Consider the following 23,711-nt stretch of genomic DNA (forward strand, 5'->3'; position numbering starts at 1 on the left):
TCTACATGCTGTGTGATTATTCTATTACCAGGAAAGCAGTTGTGATGACACAGCCCCACGCTATCCAGAAATGGAAATAAAATGTGGCGGCCACTATTACAGCGAAGCGTCCCTCCCTCTCAAGATGCCTTTTTTTTTCTTAATTTGGTTCAGACCAGGGATTCTCTTAGGAATCCTGTATTCCCTGTGAAAAAAAAAATCAGATACGCGTCACTCAGAGGTTTTAAGAATTATAGTCATGAAATGTAGTAAAATGGTCTCTATATCTATTTGATATTCACATATGGGAAGAAAATGATTTCTTCGTTACCACTGAAGCCTGGACACCAAGCTTTTACGAGCTTTTAAGGGATAAAGTAGAGAGAAAGAGAGAGAGAAATAGATGTTAAAAAGTAATTGATTCAATTAGTCTATCCTGTGGCTCCTCTGATACCACTGCAGTACTGACATGAGAAAACGCTGAATGTCCTAACTGTAAGATATATTTTCTCACAGCGGCCTAAAGATCTTTTGAAGACATTTAGTAACATTCAGTTGCAGCGTAAGTGAATGATTATGGTTGTTTAATGGCAGTTTGAAGCTTTTTATTCATAAATGCAATATTTAGGATCTTCAGAAATGTTTGAAGAAATCCATTTTCAACAAAGGCTTTCTTCAGCCATTTTATTTAAGTAGATTTATGGTAGATGTATGCACTGTTATTATAGCTATATATTTTATTCTGAAAGTTCCGACAAAGTGCCTTCTTCAGTCGTTTTATTTAAGTATTTATAGTAGAAGCATACACTGTTATTATAGGAATATATTTTATTCTGAAACTTCCAACAAAGTGCTTTTTTCAGTTGTTTTATCTTAGTAGAGTGGAAGCATGCACTCTTTGCTTAGCTTTGAAGAACTTTAGTGCTCACAAAACAGAAACAATAGTGACATTTATTGCTGAAAATGTTCCTCATACACTCCTTGTATAAGTATGGCCTACATTATTATAAAATTTAAGTATGCATTTATGGGAAACTTAACTAAACAGAATTCAGGAAGCAATAGCGGTGCCCTTTTATGTTTCTGGGTCCAAGTGTGTTGCAGCCTAAAAAACAGGCTACACACCTTTTTAGATCCACTCCACATTTCAAAGCCTCAGGCACCATCATGGCCAGCCAGCAGCTCCGCCTGGCAGCCTTTTGAACTGACCCCTCCATTCAGCCTGAGAGACAGAGAGCGAGAGGGAGAATGGCAGAGAGACAGGGAGTGACAGAGATTGAAAAAAGGAAGGCAGAAAATGGAGGGAGTGAGGCAGTGGAGCCGGGGTGGAGAGATGAATACCCTCTTGTGGGGGCCCATGGGCCTCAGGGGCACTGCCAGAGGTCAGCGGAGCTTGGGGTGGGGTGGGGTGTGGGGGGGGGGGTTAGCGGTTGGTGTGGGGGTCAGTTGTCTAAGAGGGATTTTGTGGTGTTGGGGGTCGTAGATCTTACCCCTCGTCTCCTTTAACCTATCTACTCCTTACATCTTGGACCCCTGACAGAGCCCAGCAGCTGCTAACACACACAAACATGCTTCCACCTCTCCATCAATTTTAGAGAAGCTGGCCCAGAAAAAGGCCAAAAGTTGACCTTTAGCTGTGGACCTGTTCTCTTTTCTTTACACCTCCAGACCGGTCCAGGCCCGTTTCTTTTTTTTTACCTCATTAGGGAGACATGAGACAACGTGTTAGGAGGAGTTCTGCATTCATACACATTAAACGTAAAGACATTTGGCACAAACATGGCAGTGTTAAGTGGCATCCATTTCAGTAACATGAACCTCATTCAGATCCTTTCAACATTTGAATAGCCTGGACAAAAAATACCCACAGCTAGGCTAACACACTACTAGCATTTCTATCTTTATTCACAGTAAAGCATCTTATAGTATGATGAATTATTATTTACTGGCTTCCCACAGGTCATCCTTTCCATATGTTAAAATCCCTCTCAGCTACTACTCAGCTGGGAGTTTAGAAACAGCTCAGACCACAGGAACATACCTAAACTTGCAAATTTGTACAGTAGTGGGTTTTGTTTCCTGTAATTTGCTAAACAAAGTTTGGTTAAAAAATAACAACAACTTCTCTTCTCCTTTTGACGGTGTTAACCTTTTATGCAAGCCAATTCAAATGTGTATTTCTCATACTCTCAATGTGTGGGTGTTAAACTGATGGTCAGAATAGCCATTTCCTGCCTGGCTTTGGCTGCTATTTGCGACTGCAAGGACACTGTAAATATAATCGGCTAAGGCCATGATTTTCACGCTGAATCAGACGCAGAGGGCTGAGTTGGCTAGCCATATTTAATACCTCAGCTCTGTGGCCAAAAAGACTCAACAGCCATGTTTACGACACACTGTCATTTGGATTAAGGACACATATGGTATGTGAGTATGTGTGCTATAATCTTTTAAAAGCTGTTTGAATACATAGCACGGTGGGCGTACGTTGTCAAAGAAAAGACAGACAGAAAGAAAGAGAGAAGGTTAAAAGGAAGATGATGAAGAGAGATTAGGAGATTAAAACAAGTTATCAAGAATGTATATGGATGAGTCACCTGCAGTATGAAAGCAAGGAGTGCATGTCGAGGCATTTTAGAGGGAGGAAAAAAAGGCATCTGTAGTCTAAATTAGTCTGATCTGTGGCCTTAATAGGCCCCAAGCAGCAGCTTCACACACCCCGCTGAAATACCACACACTCTTGTCGCCTGGGGAGGCATGTGCACCATCTCCAGCTTGTATTTGATAGCACTGGGAGGCAGAGTATACTGGGGGAGACAGGGGAGCAGAAGGCCAACCGCATGTGGGGGTTATAAAGAGCTCTGATGTGAAATGGATAGAAGTTGTCTGTTTCTTTCTCCGTCTGCCATCTTTGAGGCAGTTAAAAGTGGGCTTCATGCACCAGCATCAGCGCTAATCATTATCAAACACATGGACTCGCCTGTGTGTCACATCTTGTCATTCAAGAACACCCTGCGCCATCCTGGTTTCAAGCTGACGACTTGCACGTAACTGAGAGCTGAAAGTAACAGCCAGGCATTGGTAGTTTGTTTTAGCAGCTGTGCAAAAAAAAAAAAAAAAAAAAAAAAAAAAACCTGTGGGGAATTATTCATGAGTATCTTTTCCTACATCCAACACATTCCTCTATTTTTTTTAAACTAGACATCCCTATCAGTTTGGAAATACAGGAAGTGGTGGCCCTGCCTGTGTGTGATTGATCACCAGATGCTTTGGCAGGTTGGACTGGTTCCTCTGTTGTCGGGGTTCATCGCATGGTTTTGAAGGGGTGGGGCATCAGATTAGTCCCTCTGTGTGTGTGTGTTTGTTTGTGTGTGTGTGTGTGTTTGGGTAGTGGTTTCATGCATATTGTTACTACACAGCTAAGATGTGCTAAGACACACACGCACACACACACACACACACACACACACACACACACACACACACACACACACACACACACACACACACACACCCTAAAGTCGAGTCTCAGAAATAGAAATACAGAGATCATAGACTGTAGAAATATGGCAGAGATGCATGTCTCTGGGTACATGCCTACTGTCATGTGCACACACACATTCTGCACACATGCAGAGAGTGGTGTGCTCGGTGATGTATCCAACGAGCAGAAGTCAGGCATTATTGCAGCTGTCTCTATCGGATAGTCCTGCAGATGCAGACTTTGACCCCTAAGTTCAAGAACACACCCAAAAACAGGGCAGGGTGGAGCAATGATGCTGTGTTCCCTCCAACTGACGTCTTTCCCTGCGACTATCTCCGTCTTTGCCTTCAGCTTTTACTGTCGCTGTTTGACTTTTCTTACTTTGCACTACAAATCAGTAGTTTACCAACCGCAAATAGCACTCCAAAAATGTAGTGAAGAGTGAAGACTATTAACTCACTTAACACTTTAGATTTGATAACCATATTAGTGGGGTTAATACAAATCTGACCCTCACAAACTGAATACCTGTTTGGAATATATAAGGCAACCCACGTGTAATTAACTAGGGATCACACAAAATGAAAATCATGGTGGATTATTATTTATATTTTAATTCCTTTGTTCCATTTTTTTCTCTGTCAGTTGATCGTTTTTGTCTGACAGTATAATTATATTTGTGTGTCCTGGAAGAGGTTAGACCCTTTAGAAATAAAATTAAAGTCTCCATCTCTGAAAGGTTCCTTTACAAACCTCATTCTACTCCTGTAGCTTACCGGAACCCTGCTCCTTGTGTTTGTGTGTTTGTGTGTCCCTATGTGAACATCGGCATCATTGTATTTCAGTTTGTGTTTGCATAGCACCGGCTTTTGTCCTTCGCTTACTGAAGTGCCACCCTTTCAAAACCTCAGGTTGCGCTACGTTGCAAGGGCAGCAAACAAGGCCGCCATTCGCGTTCGCACTAAAAACCTCATACTTTGTCTGTAGGTTGTACTCATCTGTGTGTCCTCCCCCATTGTTGTCTGTGTTGGGTTACCGTTTCTTGCCTGCACTTCTCATATGTTGATATCATTATAGTCCATTGTGTTCAGCTGTCATTGTTGATCCTAATGACATAAGAGGAAGTGTGGTGTAGTGGGGCGTTTCTTACTGTGTGTACATGATAAGCATTCTGGAGAACGGCTGCTTATCAGGTGTGTGTCCCTGCATGGCCCAGCACTGTTTGAAACTGTAGTCAAGGAGCAGCACAGCATGATGCATACAGTGGATGTTGATGGTAGTGCAATTGAGTCGTGAAACAACAGGGGCCTTTGGTTTATGGTTGGTCACGTTTTCAGCCCTCTTCAGTTCTCATTTTATGCTGCCACACACAAGACTTCTGCACAGAACAAATAGTTTTTCTGTTGCACATTCAATGTTTTATTTCTGCTGCAGCAAGGACATTTATTACAGGGCCTCTTTCTTTCTTTCTTTCTTTCTTTCTTTCTTTCTTTCTGTCTGTCTGTCTGTCTGTCTTTCTTTCTTTCTGTCTGTCTGTCTGTCTGTCTGTCTGTCTTTCTTTCTTTCTTTTCTTTCTTTCTTTCTTTCTTTCTTTCTTTCTTTCTTTCTTTCTTTCTTTCTCGGTGGGAAGGAAGTTGGGTGCTGTGCTTTGCTACACTCGTGATTTGATTAATAAGAAAGCCAGCTCAAGCAGAGCCACTCTGGCACCCCTTCCTCCTCCTCCTCCTCCTCATCTCCCGCTCCTCTCCTCCACCCTATGCCTCGGTTCAGCGCCTGGCTCGGCTGACCTGGCAGTATAAACAAGCCAAGTGTTTTTCTAACACCAGTCGTTTTATGACCACACTTACAACGTTAATGGTTACCTCCTTATCTACTGACAGTTACCCAGGAGAACCAGGTTTGCAGCTTTACTTTTAGATTTAAGTTATCATTGCTTAGTTAATAAAAGAAAGTTTATAACCGCCACACCAACTGATGTGTGACTGTATGGGCCTCTTGGTATTGGTGCTCCTCTGTGTGTCTGTTCTTGCTTATGTATCTATGCGTGTGCATTTGGATAAGTGCTGACCAGACATGTTATCTCACAGCCAGCACAACATGTTGTGTCTTTGGCTGTTTGGCTTCCAGGAAAGGGAGAGTTGAGGGAGTGTCACATTTGTTGCTGATTAACGAGATACGAAGCCCTGTATGTGTCTGTCAAAACAGCATTCACATTTCCTCATACGATGTCAATATGCTAGATGGATATTTGCCCTCTTTTGTGTGTTTGTAAAAGAGCGGCGAGCCCATTCCGACTGGTCAAATACTGTGGTCAGGATGAGCATAAAGGCTGTTGAAGCAGAAGCCTGCATGACAGCATCTCCCCGCGAGCTCGTCTGATGCATTATTCTATAAATAAGCAGAGATGAAAGAGCTAAAAAGGCAGGCAGGATGGTCAATAATGGCTGTGTGTGTGTGTGTGTGTGTGTGTGTGTGTGTGTGTGTGTGTGAGAGAGAGAGAGAGAGAGCGAGAGAGAGAGAGAGAGAGAGAGAGAGAGAGAGGGACTATGCAGTGTCAAGCTCCAGCTCCCCTACTGAGAACAGAACTTAGGCAGGAGGCAGGAAGGACTCAGTCTTCTCTGTGTGGACAATATGTTCATCCTCAGTGGTGCGTTCAACTGTTGTGTTTAACCCCAAAGTCAGTGTCCTCGCTACAGGTTTTCCACCAGTGGTTCTGTTGGCCATGATACCCATGTAAATGTACGTAGATACAAATGGGTGACAAATGAAAAGAAAAGCTGAAAAAACGAGATAAGAAACAAATGCAGGGGCTCACTGAATGGTTTGAGTACAAAACAGATGTGGCAAAAACCAGCTGTGCAGAATTTCTTAAGCTGAATTTCAATAATGTCCCTTGCATTCCTAAATATTTTTCTCAGCTTTATTTTAGAGGCTTCCATAGTTTAGGGGTACTAATGCAAAGAGCAGCTAGCCTAGATCTGACCTTGTAAAACCCCAAACTATCCATGATCATGCTGGCAAATAAGTAATGCTGGAATTTCCCATAAGAGGAACTCGCCAGCTCTGTGTCTGTCAATCTATCTGTGTATCCATCAGTCTGTGCCTGTGATTATCCTGTCAGGCTCTCAGTCACACATGGTTGACACTGCTCTATGACGCAACGTGAGTCATATGCAATGGCCTTTGCAGTCTCCCATACTGAAAACACCTACAGTATGGGAGATTTTGGGCTGACATGTTAGACACTTCACTTCCAAATGAGTGTCTTTTGGAAGAATGGTGTCTCCTTCCAGAAGATTTCCTTGGAGAATCTGAGGTTGAATTTAAGCTGTTCTGGTGACCCAATACCTTACTGAGACACATTAGGTTGGTCTTTCCTTTAGTTCCTCTTCCAGCTCTATGTGACAGGGTGTTCAGAAAAGTGATGGAGGTGCAGCAAGTAGCGCCACAGCAGCGAAGGGTGAGATAATGCTTTGTCTAGACAGTCAGAAGTCATTTCATTAGCCAGCAATTTGGCCCACCCTACAGTACTGCAGACACTGGGATGCCCAGTAAGGAGTTAGACTAATCAGAGCATCTCCATCGGTGTCAGTAGTCATTAGGCCTCAGTTAGGTTTTAGGCCTCAGTTAGGCTTTAGTTCATAACCTATTATACTAGAGGGATATATAGTTATAACTTCACTATGTTAGTCCGCTATAGTGCACTATTCTCTACAACGTTGTTATTCACTGTGCATTTTTAAAAAACATCATCATTTCCAATTCAGTGCAAATAAGAATAGCTATATTTCTTTCCCACAACTTACATCTTGGCATTGTAGCCTAAGCTAGTATACCTGTCTCATAGTCACCATCAACTTCTGTTGCTTCTTCTGTACCTTCACTCTTAAGCCGTAAGCTTGTTTTAATCATAAACAAGTTTGGCTCATTCGGCCATGTCAGCTTTTATAGCTTCTTTTTTTTATTATTCTGGCCTTTTCAGCTCCCCCTTTTCTCTTTCATTTCTTCATCTTTCTTCATATATATATATATATAACTTTTGACCGGTAGTGTAAAAGTTTGGGGTCATTTAGAAATTTCCATTATAGACAGAATACCAGCTGAGATCAGTTGCATTGTTTTTTTTTTTAACCAGGGCAGCAGTTTTCAGATTACATTATGTGCTTACATAATTGCAAAAGGGTTCTCCAATGTTTTCTCAGTTAGCCTTTTAAAATGATATCAGATTAGTAAACAGAATGTGCCTTTGGAACATTGGATGAATGGTTGCTGATAATGGACAATGTAGATATTGTGGAGAACCCTTTTGCAATTATGTAATCTGAAAACTGCTGCCCTGATTAAAAAAACAATGCAACTGATCTCAGCTGGTATTCTGTCTATAATGGAATGGAATGGAAATTTCTAAGTGACCCCAAACTTTTGACCAGTAGTATATATATATATATATATATATATATATATATTTGTCTTTCTTACTCACTCACATCTTCTACCTGGGCTTCTGCAAGTGTAGCCTGTGGTGTAATCTAAGTTATGCGTGACGTCCTACGTCATTACGTGTCAGAGTTCAGGGGTCACGCAGCGCTTGTCCAGGCGGAGCTAGTCATGGTGGTTAAGTTAGCCCACTGCTAAATGCTATTGTTTTAAGTTGACGTTGAATAAAAGTAATGAACATACTCGCAGTAGTCATCAGAGTTTTTTTAAAGAACCTAACGCAACAGCCTACATGATCTATTTATTAAACTATTGTGTTTACCGAGCCTGTCATCGGCCTCTGCTGCGCAACAAACAGCCCGGGCCATTGGGTATCTTCCAGATTCTCCCCGTCCCTGGGCCTTAGGAAGTAGTCCAAATATATCCAGGCAAGGGAACATCGACCAGACAGACCTGACTGCTGTCTCTAGATAGTCTCCTAGGTGATGGCTGGGGTATATATTTAAACTGACAAGCCTGATTTTATGCATTTTTGTCATTACATTTATTTTTATCTCAACCTTACATCTTTTTATGATTTGTATAAAGCACAGAACTTTGAGGAGTGGCGCGAATGAATTGAATGATAAACAGGTTTTTATATTAAAGGACTATTTGTAATTACAAAGGACTTTTTGGCAGGTTTGGTAGTGTCTAAAGGCGTCCTCATCAATACTCTTTGTCATGCTGTCAGCGCAGTATAAATGACGGGTTTAATAAAAGAGTGTAAACAGAAGCAGGTCACAGACTAGAATGTGAGGGCCACTTGTGGCCCCACTCTCCATGCTCTATTCTTCTTCCCTCCCTTTCAGTCCATCTCTAGACCCAGCATGGCATGCAGAACGGCCCTGATCCTCCAAAAAAAAGAAGATTAACAAACCCCTGACAGAGAAGTAATCTCTCTGAAAACATTGACTCCTACCATTTTAACATGCTCCCTCTAAACAGTGGAAAATGCCTCTCTGGCATGCTTAATTGCAGTATGTGGGACACACAGTGTTTCTTTAGGTATGCTAAATGGAAAGCCTTGGCTACTGAAGGCATTCCAACATTGTAAATGTACAACAATGGACCTTTACAGTTTTTTGTTTGGCATAGGGTTCAGAAATTCAAATAAACTTCAAGAGGACATTTTCAAGGGAAGGTCTCTTGCGCTGTGTTGTTTCTGACAACAGAATTAGAGGATTTTGTTGTTCAGATTGTAGATCATAAATATGTTTGAACTTCAGTTTGTATGAAGAGTGATTCATGAGAACTGGAGCCACTTTCCCATTGTAGTATAATTTGTCACATTGTTGCCTGTGTATGTTGTCATGAGATAACATTCCAGCCATTTGACCTCTTACTTTTGGTCCATTTAATTACTTATCTGTTCTCCGCACAAGGCTCTAAACTATCCTGCTGGCTCTGAGTGTTGTTGCAAAAACCAGCTGTGCAGTATTTCTTAAGCTGAATTTCCTATGCATTTCTAAATATTTTTCTCAGCGTTATGTTACAGGCTTCCCTAGTTTAGGGGAACATGTGTGGCCTTCAGTTCATTGCACCGTGTAGGCAATAGCAAGTGAACTCTTTGACCACAGTGTTAAAACTGACAGAGAGTCAATGAGTGACTAAGATCAGGGTTGAGGGTTGAGGAGGAATTCATGTGATGCTAATGCAAAGAGCAGCTAGCCTCGATCTGGCCTTGTAAAACCCCGAGCTGTCCATAATCATGCTGGCAGATATGTAATGCTGGAATTTTCCATAAGAGGAACAAGCCAGCTCTGTGTCTGTCCATCCATCTTTGTGTCCATCAGTCTGTGCCTGTGATTATCCTGTCAGGCTCTCAATCACACATTGTTGACGCTGTTCTGTGACGCAACCCATCATTCAAATTATTTTTAGCGTTAAGTCCAGGCACAGGAATTGGTAATCCAAGGAGTGACATCTGGCCTTCGGGGCTTATGTGATTAGCAGAGAGCCTTGCCCCTAATAGCCTAGCGGACAATCTTCATTACCTCTCTGGACTAGCCTACAGGTCTGGTCAGGAAGTGGTTAGGCGTGGGACACCTAAAGCAACAACAAAAAATAGCTTAATTATTGTTCGGAGCACATATGTGCAGAGATCACGTTTGAGGCTTAAATAAGTATTAGAGGAAGCATGGAGGTGCTATGCTGCATCAGCTTCTGTACAACACCCACCAGGTTTACATTGAGCCCTCTAATGTGCACTGCAGCTTCAATCCTGCAGCATTAGGGCTAAGACCAGATGACCACGCAGATAACTACTAAGTACAAACAAGGCCACACAGTGTCTAAAAAAAAAAAAAAAAAAAATCTAAAAAAAAAGAGGAGGACGAGAGGTTAGGAGAGTTTAAAAACACAAATGAGGCAAAGTATAGTGGAGGGCTGCCAACCTCCTACTGAATTAATCATCATCACCACTCAAAGGGCTAATAATGACAAAGTGACCAGGCATGTCCACTCCTCTCCACTTTCTGTTTGCCGAAGAGAGCCCACAATTATGGAAGTCCTCCCATCTTGAAAGGAAATCCTCCTCTAATTATCTCTGAACAGAACAAAACTTCCCAGCGTTCAAGATGTCTATTAAACACACAAAAGCAGCAAACAAAGTTTAACGGCTGTTTGCACGTATGGGTTGTGTTAGTGTTTGTGTGCGAGCTGCGACCGTAAGCGTTCTTTGATTCCTGCATTAGGCCGGCTGCAAACTGGCGGCGTGGCATGAGCGTGGCGTTTCTGTTGCGTGTCAGTTGCCTGGCGGCTGCGTGGCGTTTTCTATGTCTTTGCACACCAGAAACGTGTCTGACGTGGGGCTGCTGCTGCTAGCCTTGTCTGTACACATGTACTGTATGTTTCCCATTGATCAAATGAAATGCCATGTTAAACATAAATATATACTGATTAGGGATGTAACAATTACTGGTGTAACGGTAATTGACGACCATGATAATTTAATTTTACTTTAAAGTGTTCGTGTATACAGTTTTTTATATTTTAATTTTGATTATGAAGAAAACAAGTATATAATTAGTGGTGTTTCTTTGATTTGTTTACATATTGTTCTTTATGTCTTAGCTTGAATGTTTGGATTTGTATGATTTAAACCTGCACTACTGGAAATGTTCCTGACAAATACTCTGTTTACATGCTGAACCCTTCCTGTTCCTTTGATGTTAAAAGTTCTTTTGATAAGGTTTTGCCTTTATTTTTGTAATATAATAAACACTGTTACACTTTTTGAAACTATTTCACCTTGTGTAGGCCTGTCGGTGCTTTCTGAACATATTGACCACACCTTTAAAAATACCACGATAATACCGAAAACCGTGATACTTTGGTCACTATAACAGTGAGGTTACATTTTCATACTGTTACATCCCTAATACTGATTTGATTACAGCAAAGACAACTTACACACACATATATATATATATATATATATATATATATATATATATATATATATATATATATATAGAAGCTCTAACCTGTTAACATGGGAGCCGAAATAAAAACGGACAGGCCACGCAGCTGACACGTTCACGCCACGCTGCCAGTGTGCATCCGGCCTTAGTTGATCAACAGCAAGGCCTAATTGTAAGGGCGTTGGCACGGCCAGGTGGTAGCTCTTAGTTTGTTAGCAGTAAACTAATTTGGGGTTTACTGGAAACTGTTTAAACATACAGTAGCATCACTACAAGTCTTGTATACTCTTCCTTGTGCTGTAATAATCATTTCAACGTTACAAACAAGACTGTTTGCAAAGCAAGAGATAAAGAAAGGGACTATTTTTGGGCAGTTGTTTGCTTGGAGAAGCTTTTGCTTATTCTGAGGCAGCTTGTTCCCAGGAGTTCAGAGCACAGCCTCGCTGCAGTTTTGCTTTTGTTTTGTTGTCTTCGGGATCTGTAGTTGAGAGGGAGTTCAGTGCCCCTCTTCTGTTCTCATAGTTTTTCAAACAAAATGTCTTACACCACCTTCCATAAAGTGAGTAATTGTGTACTAATGCAAGGCCTGGGTTCTGTAGTGAGGAAGTAAATTGCAATCATTCCTTAACACTTTTTTTGTGGGCCTGTTTTTGTGTACGGTTTTGTGTTGCTCCACTTTCTCAATGGAGTGTCCAATGAAGGGTATTCTTTGAGTATTCACTCAGCCTATTTACTTTGCTGCAGATGGGAACAGTGGAGAAATGGCATTTCCTCTGCATGAACCAGTGGTTTGCCTAAGCACTATTCAATTTAAACCTGCTTATCTTTCTGGCTTATATAACAGTATAAAAAAACAACATCCCTTTCCCACCAGTTTTAATGATGCAGTATCTGAATAAAAAAGCTAGACGATAGTAGGCCTACTACATACAAACAATTTAATGCCAAAGCAACAAATGCGTCATGACATTTTGAAGGTAATTTAATGCTTGTTACTGTACTATGATTTTAAAGAGTTCAACAGGTTAACATGCTGACGCATCAGCATTTACGCTTGGTGTTTTAATGACCTGCTCTGACCCAAGCTGTCTTTATTTAAAGCTACTGGCTACCACTCGTGTTTCAGTCACTCTCAATTTCCTAACCTCTCACTTTCATTCCCCCCCCATGTCCTCTCTGCTCCTCCCCTCTGCTCCCTTCTTGTCACAGGTATGGCCTCGCAAGTGCAAGTGTTCTCCCCTCACACTCTCCAATCAAGTGCCTTCTTTAGCGTGAAGAAACTGAAGGTGGAGCAGAGTTGTAACTGGGATATGACAGGGTACGGCACGCACAGCAAAGTCTACAGCCACAACAGCAGCAAGAACTTGTCGGCCGCCAGTGGCCCTCTCGGCATCAACAACTCCCTGCAAGTCACCAGCTCCACCCTGCCCTACGAGCAGGCACTCATCTTCCCAGCCAGCGCGGGCCACATTGTGGTCGCCTCAGCCAGCAGCACTTCGGGGGCCGTGGGGTCTCTGCTGGGCGGCGGGGGTGGAGGCAGCAGCAGCAGCAGCAGTGGTGGCGGCGGCGGCAGTGGTGTGGGTGGCGGGGTTGGTGTACACAACCTGACGCGCCGCAGCACGGTCAGTCTCCTTGACACCTACCAGCGATGCGGGCTTAAACGCAAAAGTGAGGAGCTTGACAACAACAGCAGTGTGCACATCGTTGAGGAGCACGGCCCACCGATGATCCAGAACGGTGCAGCCAGTGGAGCCACGGTGGCTACAGTGGCCACCGCCACCTCCACCGCAACGTCCAAGAACAGCGGTTCCAACAGTGAGGGCGACTACCAGCTGGTGCAACATGAAGTGCTCTGCTCCATGACCAACACCTACGAAGTGCTGGAGTTCTTGGGGCGAGGAACCTTTGGACAGGTGGTTAAGTGCTGGAAGAGGGGCACCAACGAGATTGTGGCGATCAAGATCTTGAAAAACCACCCATCGTATGCACGGCAGGGTCAGATCGAGGTCAGCATCCTGGCGCGCCTCAGCACGGAGAGCGCAGATGACTTCAACTTTGTGAGGGCCTACGAGTGCTTCCAGCACAAGAACCACACGTGCCTGGTATTTGAGATGCTGGAGCAGAATCTGTATGACTTCCTCAAGCAGAACAAGTTCAGCCCTCTGCCGCTCAAATACATCAGACCCGTGCTACAGCAGGTGGCCACAGCGCTAATGAAACTGAAGAGCCTGGGGCTGATCCACGCTGACCTGAAGCCAGAGAACATCATGCTTGTGGACCCGTCTCGACAGCCCTACAGGGTCAAAGTCATTGACTTTGGCTCAGCCAGCCATGTGTCAAAAGCAGTCTGCTCCACTTATCTACAGTCCAGATACTACAGGTAAGAGCTTCTACTTTGACATGATAATTAGTTTGTTATGAAATGGGTATGAAAGACTTCATTTAGGCATTTCATGTAACACTGCAGATGCAAAGAGAAAATGGCACAAAGAAAAAGAGACGCGTCCCTCTGTCTGTTCCTGTTCGTTTTGTTTGGATGATCATTGTGGTTTCTGCATCTTGTTTGATTTATCCCAGCTTTAATAGGAATGTTTTCCGAGTTGGGTTGATTATTTGGCCAAACACCCATGATTGGCTGCCAGCCTTATGAGTGGCTGCTGAAGTTCTCTCTCTTCACTCCGATTCTGCCTTTCCTGTTTGCTTGTTTACCCCCGTAGTTAACCCCCCTTCCAATGTGGGATAGAACAGTAAAACTCAAAGGCTTGCTGAGTAGCCAGCTGCTTATTGTGTTTAATGTGATAAAACAAGCATGTTGTAGTGTTACTTTGAAGATTAGCAAAGGCCTTTTTACTTCCACCAAAACTTGGTTAAACTCTGCTTGAAATATTTGAAGCAATGAGATTTCTTAGTGTCTTTAAAAGGTTCAGGGGAAGAAAGTGTTTTTTTTCCTGTTTTTCAATGGAGGGTTTTTGAAAAGATCTCAGAGAAACTCCCTCATTGACGAAGGGCACCAATCATGTGGGGTGGCAGCCTGCCCACAGGGTTCTATTCACCCCTCTGCTCCCCAGGCCCCTGGACCCTCAGACCCCCATCACCATAGCTGGCTCCCATTTCCCCCGGGATAGAGATGAGGGGTCAGCCTGAGTTCTCCTGTAATATGTGCCTGTAATCCACACCAGCGGGCCCTGCATTAGAACCAGATGAGTCTCCGGGAAGGCTTTTTCTTTCTTCTCCCAGTACTTCTTAAACAGTATTTTTTCGCCCGTAGCAAATAGTGTGTTTAGGTTTCAGCAGAGGCAGTGTTGGGGGAACTGCGCGAGGAATCAAACAGTGTCCATGTCCGTACAGAGAGAAGCTTTGTTTGGGGCCCAGGCCTGGTGCCGGGGCTGAGGGAAGAACAGGTGTGTGTAAGCCATGATACCACACACATATACACACACACACACACACACACACACACACACACACACACACACACACACACACACACACACACACACACACACACACACATATACCCATTGACACATGCCAGGTGGCAGCTCTGTAACTGCGCATAGTGTAGATTCTGTAGAGAGAAGTTTGTGTTCCCCATTTACTGGATTCTGAGTTTGGTTTTGTTATCTTTACAGTTTATCACTGGCTTTTTAAATGTGCTACACTGAAGACCATTGTTTCCTGTTAAAACAGGAAGATGGCAAGATTTAGACAGTAGAGAGAACAGGTGAACATTAATGAGATTCAAACTGCTGCATTCGGAAGATAATAAAAACAATCAGAAATCCTCAGATCCTGATCTGTTATAGCATCTGACAGGAGTATTATTTTATTTGAGCTATAGTTTTTATTGAACTGTATTTTATAAACACTTCTTCTCAACTTACAATATATTAAGATCCGCCGTATGGGAATTGGATTGTACATGTCAAAAGGGCAGTGCCGTTATATCAGTTTAAGTAGCTCATCCTGAAGTAAACACCACTAGTTGTCCTGCTGTTGTAGCTCCTGGGCTATAGGGCAACAAGCAGGCCATAAAATGTTCCTGTCTGTTTTCCCGGGGAGTGACTAGTGGAGGAGAGCGGAGAGATCATCCCTTCATTTCCTCTTGGCAGCGTTGGAGGGGAAAGAAAGGCTGACATTGACCAGAAAATTACCCACCAGCCACCAAAACCAAGACCAGGGACTTGGTGACCCTGGTTTGAGGCATTGGGAGTGGTGTGTGTGTGTGTGTGTGTGTGTGTGTGTGTGTGTGTGTGTGTGTGTGTGTGTGTGTGTGTGTGCCACACAGGGTTTTCCGTAATGCATCAGTTCATGCATGTACAGTATTTCAACTACAAGAGTGTGTTTGCTTTACCGGGTTTCATTGTGAGGAATGAGGCAAGTCTTTCAATTCAGTTCAATTCAATTCAAAGAATGAGCTCATGGGAGATGAGCTCTACGGGTGTCTCAGCATCACATGCTGTTTGGGCAGCAAACAAACCTCAACTGCGGGTTGAGTTCATGGTGAGTTCAAAAGCTTAGAGGAGAACATCAAACCATCTTTGATGACTTCAGATGTGACGATTGCAGGATAGTTTCTGTTTCTGTACTGCAGACAGTACCTTTACAGGGTAGAGATTACATACAGGTGGGATTTGCCAGCTCCAACCTGCCGGCTCTGTGTTACTCTATATCCTCCACAATAGCAAATACCCCCCCTGGCATATTCTTTGATTCCTGTTAAATAAAATATCTGTGTTAGGGCAGGGTTCCATTTAAAAATGTTCTATACTGGTACAGATACCTCATATGATACTTTATTATACAAAAATAATTTACAACATTCTCAATTCAAATCTTATTTTTTTAGTTTTCAGCTCCTTTACGCCTATGTGACACACACTGTAGTCAAACCTCTCAAAATACAACAACACACACACACACATACGCACACATAAAAGCCCCATCTCTGTGCGTAACATAGTGTTTTTCCTGCATGCTTCTAATACGTGTAACCTTAGACAGCCAATCACCAGCATTATTAGTACTTGGTAGAAGCATGCTGCAGGCTTTTTGGCTCACTGACGCTAATGAGAGCTACTCCTTAGGTATTGAAATATGGCATTGAATGACATGGCATTTTTTGATGCTCGATACTATGGAAGCAATTTGGTCTATGCCCATAAGTATCGATTATTGGTACCCTGCCCTAATCTGTGTCTTGTCTTGCACTTAAGTTTTTGTTTCTGGTTGATATGGTGAGGTGACAGTAGATATGGCAAGGAGAAACTGTGAGATCTTTTCATTTGGATGAAAAAAAGAGTCATTTTTAGCCCACTGAAGACATCATACATCCAAAGCCATTATCGCCCGCTTTTGCTTACATCCATTTAGTTGGAGTTTCATATCCCTCACACATGGCTGTTTGCATTTTGGCTGCCGTAGAATAGCGTAACATGTGCTGTAAGAGCCTTTCAAATGACTTATAGATGTTTCACAAGGTTGACTCATGCAAATAAAACATTAGTATTCAAGGTAAACAAAGGGATGTGCTATTTGCAAGACCATCTCTCGGGGTGCTTAGAGTCTTACATTTGTTCGCTTCAGTGCTTAGTGAATACAGGCTCATGTAGCTGAGTTCATCTATCTTTGTCAAATAGGCCTGTCTGTAGCACTTCTATACACTCAGTGCCAATGCACTTGAATACAGTCTCCCTACTATTATTTAATTATTACCTTAACGTTAATTATTGAGTGGCGTTTACGTCGTCATAACATCAACTTGCCACCTACCCTGGTTCTTTTACCCTCGTCTCCTTTCCTGCTACCTTTCTTGCCTATTGCTAATAATGTAACAGGTAAGCCGACTAGTCAAGCCTACCCTTTTGCACGATAACGGGATTATTGTCTTGTCCCAGTTTTGTCCCAGGCTTGTTTGTCCTATTTACTTCATCGGGTAAAGTCCATGAGATGGGCGGAATGCAGCAAGACATTATTTAAGTTTATGTTAACTTTCCTGAGGCAGTGCAGCTAGCAGCAGCCGGCCATGTGGAGGCTGCTGCTAGAGAAAGGGAGGTGGAAGGTGCAGACAGAGGCAGGGATGTTAAGAGAATATCACCAGCAGACAGTCAACCTACGTGACTGTCTGCTGGACTGTCCAAAGGCCTTGTCATTTAGGTAATGGGATTCTGGGGTCTCCAAAGGATTGTTCTGTTTACATGTCTTTTTTGTATATCAAATAGAGGTCTGCATGGGGTATGGAACTGAAGCTGGTGCCTAGTCCATAGCTGTGACTTTCAGACACAACTACCAACTGAGCCTAAATGGGGTTCCCAAATTTGAAACCTGAACCCAAATCCATATTATATGTACTTTCATATGTGCTGTGTCGGTTCATGCGATACATGCGAATCACAAAAAAACTTCTCATCACAGAATGCCTAGACATACACTTAAGGGGTTAGTATATATATATATATATATATATATATATGTCGGTATATTCCCCACACACCTTTCTAACGTCAAAATATGGCAGAAATGCGCCTAACAATTTTTGTAACTTCAGGAAACTGACAATTCGACAGTCACACCCACTTCACGCAGCAACTGGCCAAGGTGTGCAGAGGTGAGACATTTTGCAGAGCTTAACCCTTGTGTTGTCTTCCCGTCGACAGTGCAACTTTTAGTTTTTCAGGGTCAAAAACGTTTTGGGCGTCTTATTCGACACCTTTGTCACTTTGTCGCTTTTTACGACGTTTCTTTTTTTTTTTTAAATCATTTTTTCTGATGTTTTTGTCGTTGCGCTTTGCACTTTATTTGACGTTTATGTAGGTTTTTTTACCAACATTTTTGTCACTTTTTTCAACGTTCTTTTATCTGTTTTTCTTCAAATGCTAAAACATTGAAGAAAATACCCACATTCAATGAAAGCAGTGAACTGATCATTTCATTTACTTGTGAAGAGCGTTGTATGGAACCATCCACGTTATTTTTTTTGGACACTTTGTTTCTGATGTGGAAACTTTTTGAAAATGGGTCAAATTTGACCCAAGGACAATAGGAGGGATAAACTTCTCTCTCAAGATCTCTTTTTCCTTCGTACTTTTTGTGTGTACGAATGAGTGCAACGCTATGAATGGCTCTCCGGAGAGCGTGCACCATTTCCCCCATATTTAAATAATTCATTAATCCCCTCTCTTTCCGCCCCACCTTTGAGTCCGTGGTTGTTTTCTTTCTTTTGCTTTTTCTGTGCACATACAGAAAGGCTTTCTCACAGTGGTAGTTTTACAGAGGCTTGCCTAATTGCCACAAGACAGAGGGAAAGAGAAAGACAGAGCAGTTTCCCCTAGTAATTAAACATCTTAATATTAACAACCTGGGAGCCTGAAGCTGTATTGCACATACTGCACACGTCAGCACCTGCCAGCTTGTACTTGCACACATCACAGACTTCGTACTTACACGTGCGTGAGAGAACTATATGGTACATACACTAACAGCAGTAGAGCCTGAGGAATTAGCCTATTAGACATTGTGAGTGGAAAGAAAATGAGTCAACAGTGTCTGAGAGGGAGGAAAGGGCTTGTTGATGTCACCAGTGATCTGAAGTGGCCAGTGTCTGTATACTCTACAGTGCTTATCAGTGTGAAGCGAAAGGCCTCTGGCAGAAGAGATCTTAATGCATCCAGATCACAAAAAGCTCATATGGAACTCTCCGCACTTTTCTAATTTTAGAGCCTGTATCTTTTTTAATTCATGGTGGCAGTGAAGATGGGTGCAGCTGATGCTACAGTAGGATCTCTGACACCGCTGGGCTTATGTCAAAACCTTAACAACCGATGAAATATGTATCTGTCTCCATCAAGGGATAGTGCCGTCACTGCTGGGGCTGAGGCGGCTGAGTGTAAGACGAGCCCCTGCCCCACCTGTCTATCTGTCTCCTCTATCTGTTGTAGGCGTCGCACAACCAGACAGATAGGGCAGGCGTTCCAGCACATTTACCCAGCCTCCGTTGCGAAACATCAAGGGGTGTTTTAATGAATGAGGTTGCTATTAGTTACTGTTCTTTGAAGCGTGTGTTAAAGTGTGTGTGCGAAATGCGTGTGTGCCAGAGAGAAAGAGAACGGTAGGTAAACGGCAGGATCGGGTTGCCACAGAGGAAAGATGGATTGAAAAAAAATAAGGACGGAAAGGCAGATTCGCTCAGCAGCAGCGGCGCTGTTAATAGTGCAGGTGTTGTTTATGTGAGGTTTCTCAAGAAAGTATCTGGAACGGGAAAGGAGAATGGGGGAGAATGTAGAGGAACGGAGGCGGGGGGGTGCTTAGAAGGTGGTTGTTTTGCATTCCTCACCAGCACCTGGAACAGCGCTCTGCCCCCCTCCCCCCAGCCTGACTGGGTGGTTGCTGTGGCACGTTGTGACTTTTCTTTTGTGCTGATTTTCTGGTTTATTTAGTTTTTTTATTCAGCTTTATATTTCAAGCTTGTGAACACTAAGGGCCGGGGCCATCCTGTTGTTGTTGACAGTAGATGCTGAAATCATCGGATATGATCACGAACTGGTATATAAAAGAAAGACCCGTAAAATGATAATTACTGCTCCCTGTATTCACTGCTGTGCTTTTTATGACAGTCATAACACCTTAGTATGCGTGACAGAATCCTAATAACCTGTTCCTCATTTATAATTTGCCTCTGGGCAGCTCTTCCATGTGTCTCCACAGAGCAGCCGGCAAGCAGGAGACAAGTAGCAGCTAAGCTAATTAACTACCGGTAGTCAAGCATATGAATGAGAACATATACAGTAGTCAACTGCTCACAGTCATTTTGTAAAAAAAAAAAAATAGTAATGAATGAGAATTATTTAACTCTTAAGGTAAAAGTGAACTTCGCCACCTGGCTGATGGATACACCTATCACCGTGTGTGTGTGTGTGTGTGTGTGTGTGTGTGTGTGGGTGTGGGTGTTTGTGCACCCCTGTTACTGTAGGACTTTGTGCTCATACGATAAGACAGAGCTTTCTGATTTTCACCACATCGTTTCATCCTGGCTACTTGTCTTTGTTCTCCCTCGCAGTTCAATTTCCATACATTTCCCAGGATATTAAGCTGACAGAAATTAAGCCGCCTCGATAAAACTCTGCGATGCCGCCCACTTAAGCTCACTGAGGCTGCTGCAATCTGTCTGCTCTATATTGATTGGCTTATATGAAACATAGGATTTTTCCTCACCTAAGCTTTTGGGGTAGTTAGCAAATGTTGGCAGCACACAAGTAACTTGTTCAACCTTACAGGTGTTTGTAGAGTTGCTGCATAACACCGCAGGCTAACGGAGAAAATCATGCAGTGGAAGGTCGTTAAAATGTCCAGACTCAACTGTTGGGTTCCAACCACGGAACCATGGAATTTTGTTTCCCACTGAAATCTTTAACTGGACAGGTGAAGTTTCTCTCAGCAGTAGTCGAATATTCATTTTCCTGCTTGCCACAGATTTGTCTTTCTTCTCTGGAGTCAAGCACCAGTGGTTTGGCAGGGTGATGGCTGCCATCAGCGGCTGACCTGCACAGGTGCCCCCGGGTTTTGAATAAATTATCCACCATTCCTGTACGCCTGCCATCCCTCCGCAGGGAGCTCTAGAAAAGGGGTAGCCCCCACCGCTGCACGCTTCCTCTGCTCCTTCCCGCCCTCCTTCCCTTTCTCTTCTTCCCCACCATCCCTCACCTCTTCCATCCATCTCGCATGAATATTTAAAACCTAACACCGGGATGGAAACTATGCAGCAAGGGAAAGGAAGAAAAAAAAGAAGAAATGTTCATTTTGGGACTTCTAACATTATAAGGCAGGTCATGGGAGTATTGATGATACAATTCAGATTGGTCCGATTACAGAGGGGGAGAGTTATAAAAACAGAGAAAAACAGATTGTCAACAACAGTCGGAACAACAGACAGACAGACAGACAGATAGACAGACAGACAGACAGACAGAGGGCAGTAGAGACACTGAGAGAGACTGACCCAAGCTATAGCTGTCCAGCCGGGGAGAGGGGTGGATTGTGGAGGCCCGGCAGGGACCTGCAATTGGCTCCATGCTGGCTGTGTGTGTGTGTGTGTGTGTGTGTGTGTGTGTGTGTGTGTGTGTGTGTGTGTGTGTGTGTGTGTGTGTGTGTGTGTGTGTGTGTTCGTTCGGACTGACTGCCACTTTGACAGAGAATGCCTGGTGTGCAGAGGCCCATGCAGGCTCCCATGAAGTTTTCAACAGAACAAAACAGATGCATTTGTTTTCTCAATTGGAGGAATTTGCTAATGTGCATATACAAGGGTAAATAGTTTGGCTAATTTGCGGCAGGCAAGTGGGCAGAGCTCTCCGTCGTTCAGCCAGCCAGTTGGGGCCCCTGTGTTGGGAGAAAAAGAGGCTTTGATGACCCCCCTCCCATCTCTCTCTCTTCATTTAGTATCATCCCTGGCTCAACACAATAACTTGATTTTCCTCTTACTGCCATTTTAACGATTTTATCCGCTTGCTTTTATGTCCCGCCTCTCCCTCCCTTTTAAATGTGTTCATCGTGTTTGATAGAAGATGTTTGACAGCCCAGTTAAACATAGCTCATATTCACTGTGACAGTTGTCGCTCTATAAATTTTTCGCTATTTTTCATTGCAGATGGCAGAATTAAATGAGGCTCTGTTCTTACCACACAGGCTATTTTCAGCACCACTCATAAAGTCATAAAGCGACATCACCATGTGACTTTTAGATTCCAATTATTAACGCCTCACTTTGTTCATATTTATGGTAGTCAGTTTTAGAAAGGATCAGGAATGTTTTATAAAAGATATGTCGATTTAATGAAGAGGGAAATATGAATTTTTTTTTTACCATTTAAGAAATGTATGGATCAACAAAAGGGTAGAGGGGCAAGGGAAGTTGATTGCGTGACATTTATTAACACAAAGACTCAGATGTATCTATCTGTTTTTATTGTGCAGTAGTCTTTCATAGCAATCTTGTTTGGATGTCATCGGTAAAGGCTGTTTTCAACAGAATGTACTGTACGTCAGCATTGTCATTCTTTTATTTACCTTGTTTCTCAGTGAACTCCTCACAAATGGTCTGCTCCAGGGTTTTTGGAGAATGAGCCAGAGGAGCTTTCCATAGAAATTGTTTTTTTTTTGGAACATGAAGGCCACTCAAGATTCTGTTTAAGCACTATGCTAGTCATAAAACAAGTCGGAAGCAAATCCTATTTCACCCAAGCTTGATAAATAATTTAAAATGACTAATAGTGCCTTGTGACACAGAATGTATCGCTGTGGTGTATCAGATTTCGGCGGTTTCGGCCTGAGGCGTAATTTGTTTGGAAAAATAATTACTCCTGTATTGGATCCTGGTTAAATATTAAAAGGGTTAGCATTAGGAATGGGGCAGCTTCCAAGGGAGTTTTAGTCGACATCCGTGCTTTAGACATCACTTCAGCAGACCACAAAGGGGGGAGGGGGGGGATTGCTAGATTTTATTGCTGTATTCAAACCGCTACATTGCTAAATTTCACAAAAAAAAGCCCAGTGCAAACTAATGAACTTCTCCTGTGTGATTTGCCACCGAGCTTTGACGACTAATCCCAGTGTTTTATGAGCGAGGAGCGTCGGATTGTCTGTTGACTTCAGCTGGTTATTGAGTGCACAAGCTGGGAGGCAGCAAAGAGCATTAAGAGGCTATATATCAGCCCACAGAGGTAACCCCCCCCCCAAAAAAAGAATTGAGATTATAGATAACAAAGAGAAGAAAAAGCAGAAATACTATAATAAAAAAGAAGAGAAAAAGAAAGAACAATAGGTTACTAAATGTGAACGGTAGCTGCTCAACCATACCAGACACGTGTGTGTGTGTGTGTGTGTGTGTGTGTGTGTGTGTGTGTGTGAGATACTGGCTGATTAAACACAGAGGTTATGTCCTGTCCGCTACACACAACCTGTTCAACGTTCACATCCTCAAACCACCTAATGGCCCTGTAGGATCGACTCATTTACAGCGTGTAGGGAAGGTCTTTGCACACATACATGCATATATACAGTAAACACATGCAATGTGGAACCAGGTTTTACCCCAACCGGCTATCACTGAGCTGAGAGAACACGGCATCTCAGTGCGTGTTATCAGCATGAACTGAACATAACTCACATCACCCCCCCCCTTTAAACACAGCAGGGACGTCAGGGAGGCAGCAACACCGCCACACAGTCTTTCATTACAGCCAGAATCTATATATCATCAAACAGATGGCTTCTTTTTTAAACAAGGACAGTGTTGTTGTCTGAAGGGTAAGGACTCTCAGCGCATCAGCCAACTTAAAGCTCAAACCGGTGCCCCG

General features: G+C 43.0%; 1 protein-coding gene across 2 annotated transcripts in view; it reads left to right on the forward strand.

Annotated features, from left to right (window-relative positions):
• hipk2 (homeodomain interacting protein kinase 2) overlaps nt 1-23,711 on the forward strand; it is a 74,485-nt gene that overhangs the window by 6,524 nt on the left and 44,250 nt on the right. For both annotated transcript variants that reach the window (XM_078257634.1, XM_078257635.1), the window contains exon 2: nt 12,574-13,744. In XM_078257634.1, the coding sequence (XP_078113760.1) occupies nt 12,574-13,744 (1,171 nt within the window). The remainder of the gene's footprint in view (nt 1-12,573; nt 13,745-23,711) is intronic.

This window comes from Sander vitreus, chromosome 8, assembly GCF_031162955.1.
Source record: "Sander vitreus isolate 19-12246 chromosome 8, sanVit1, whole genome shotgun sequence".
Lineage (NCBI taxonomy): Eukaryota > Metazoa > Chordata > Actinopteri > Perciformes > Percidae > Sander > Sander vitreus.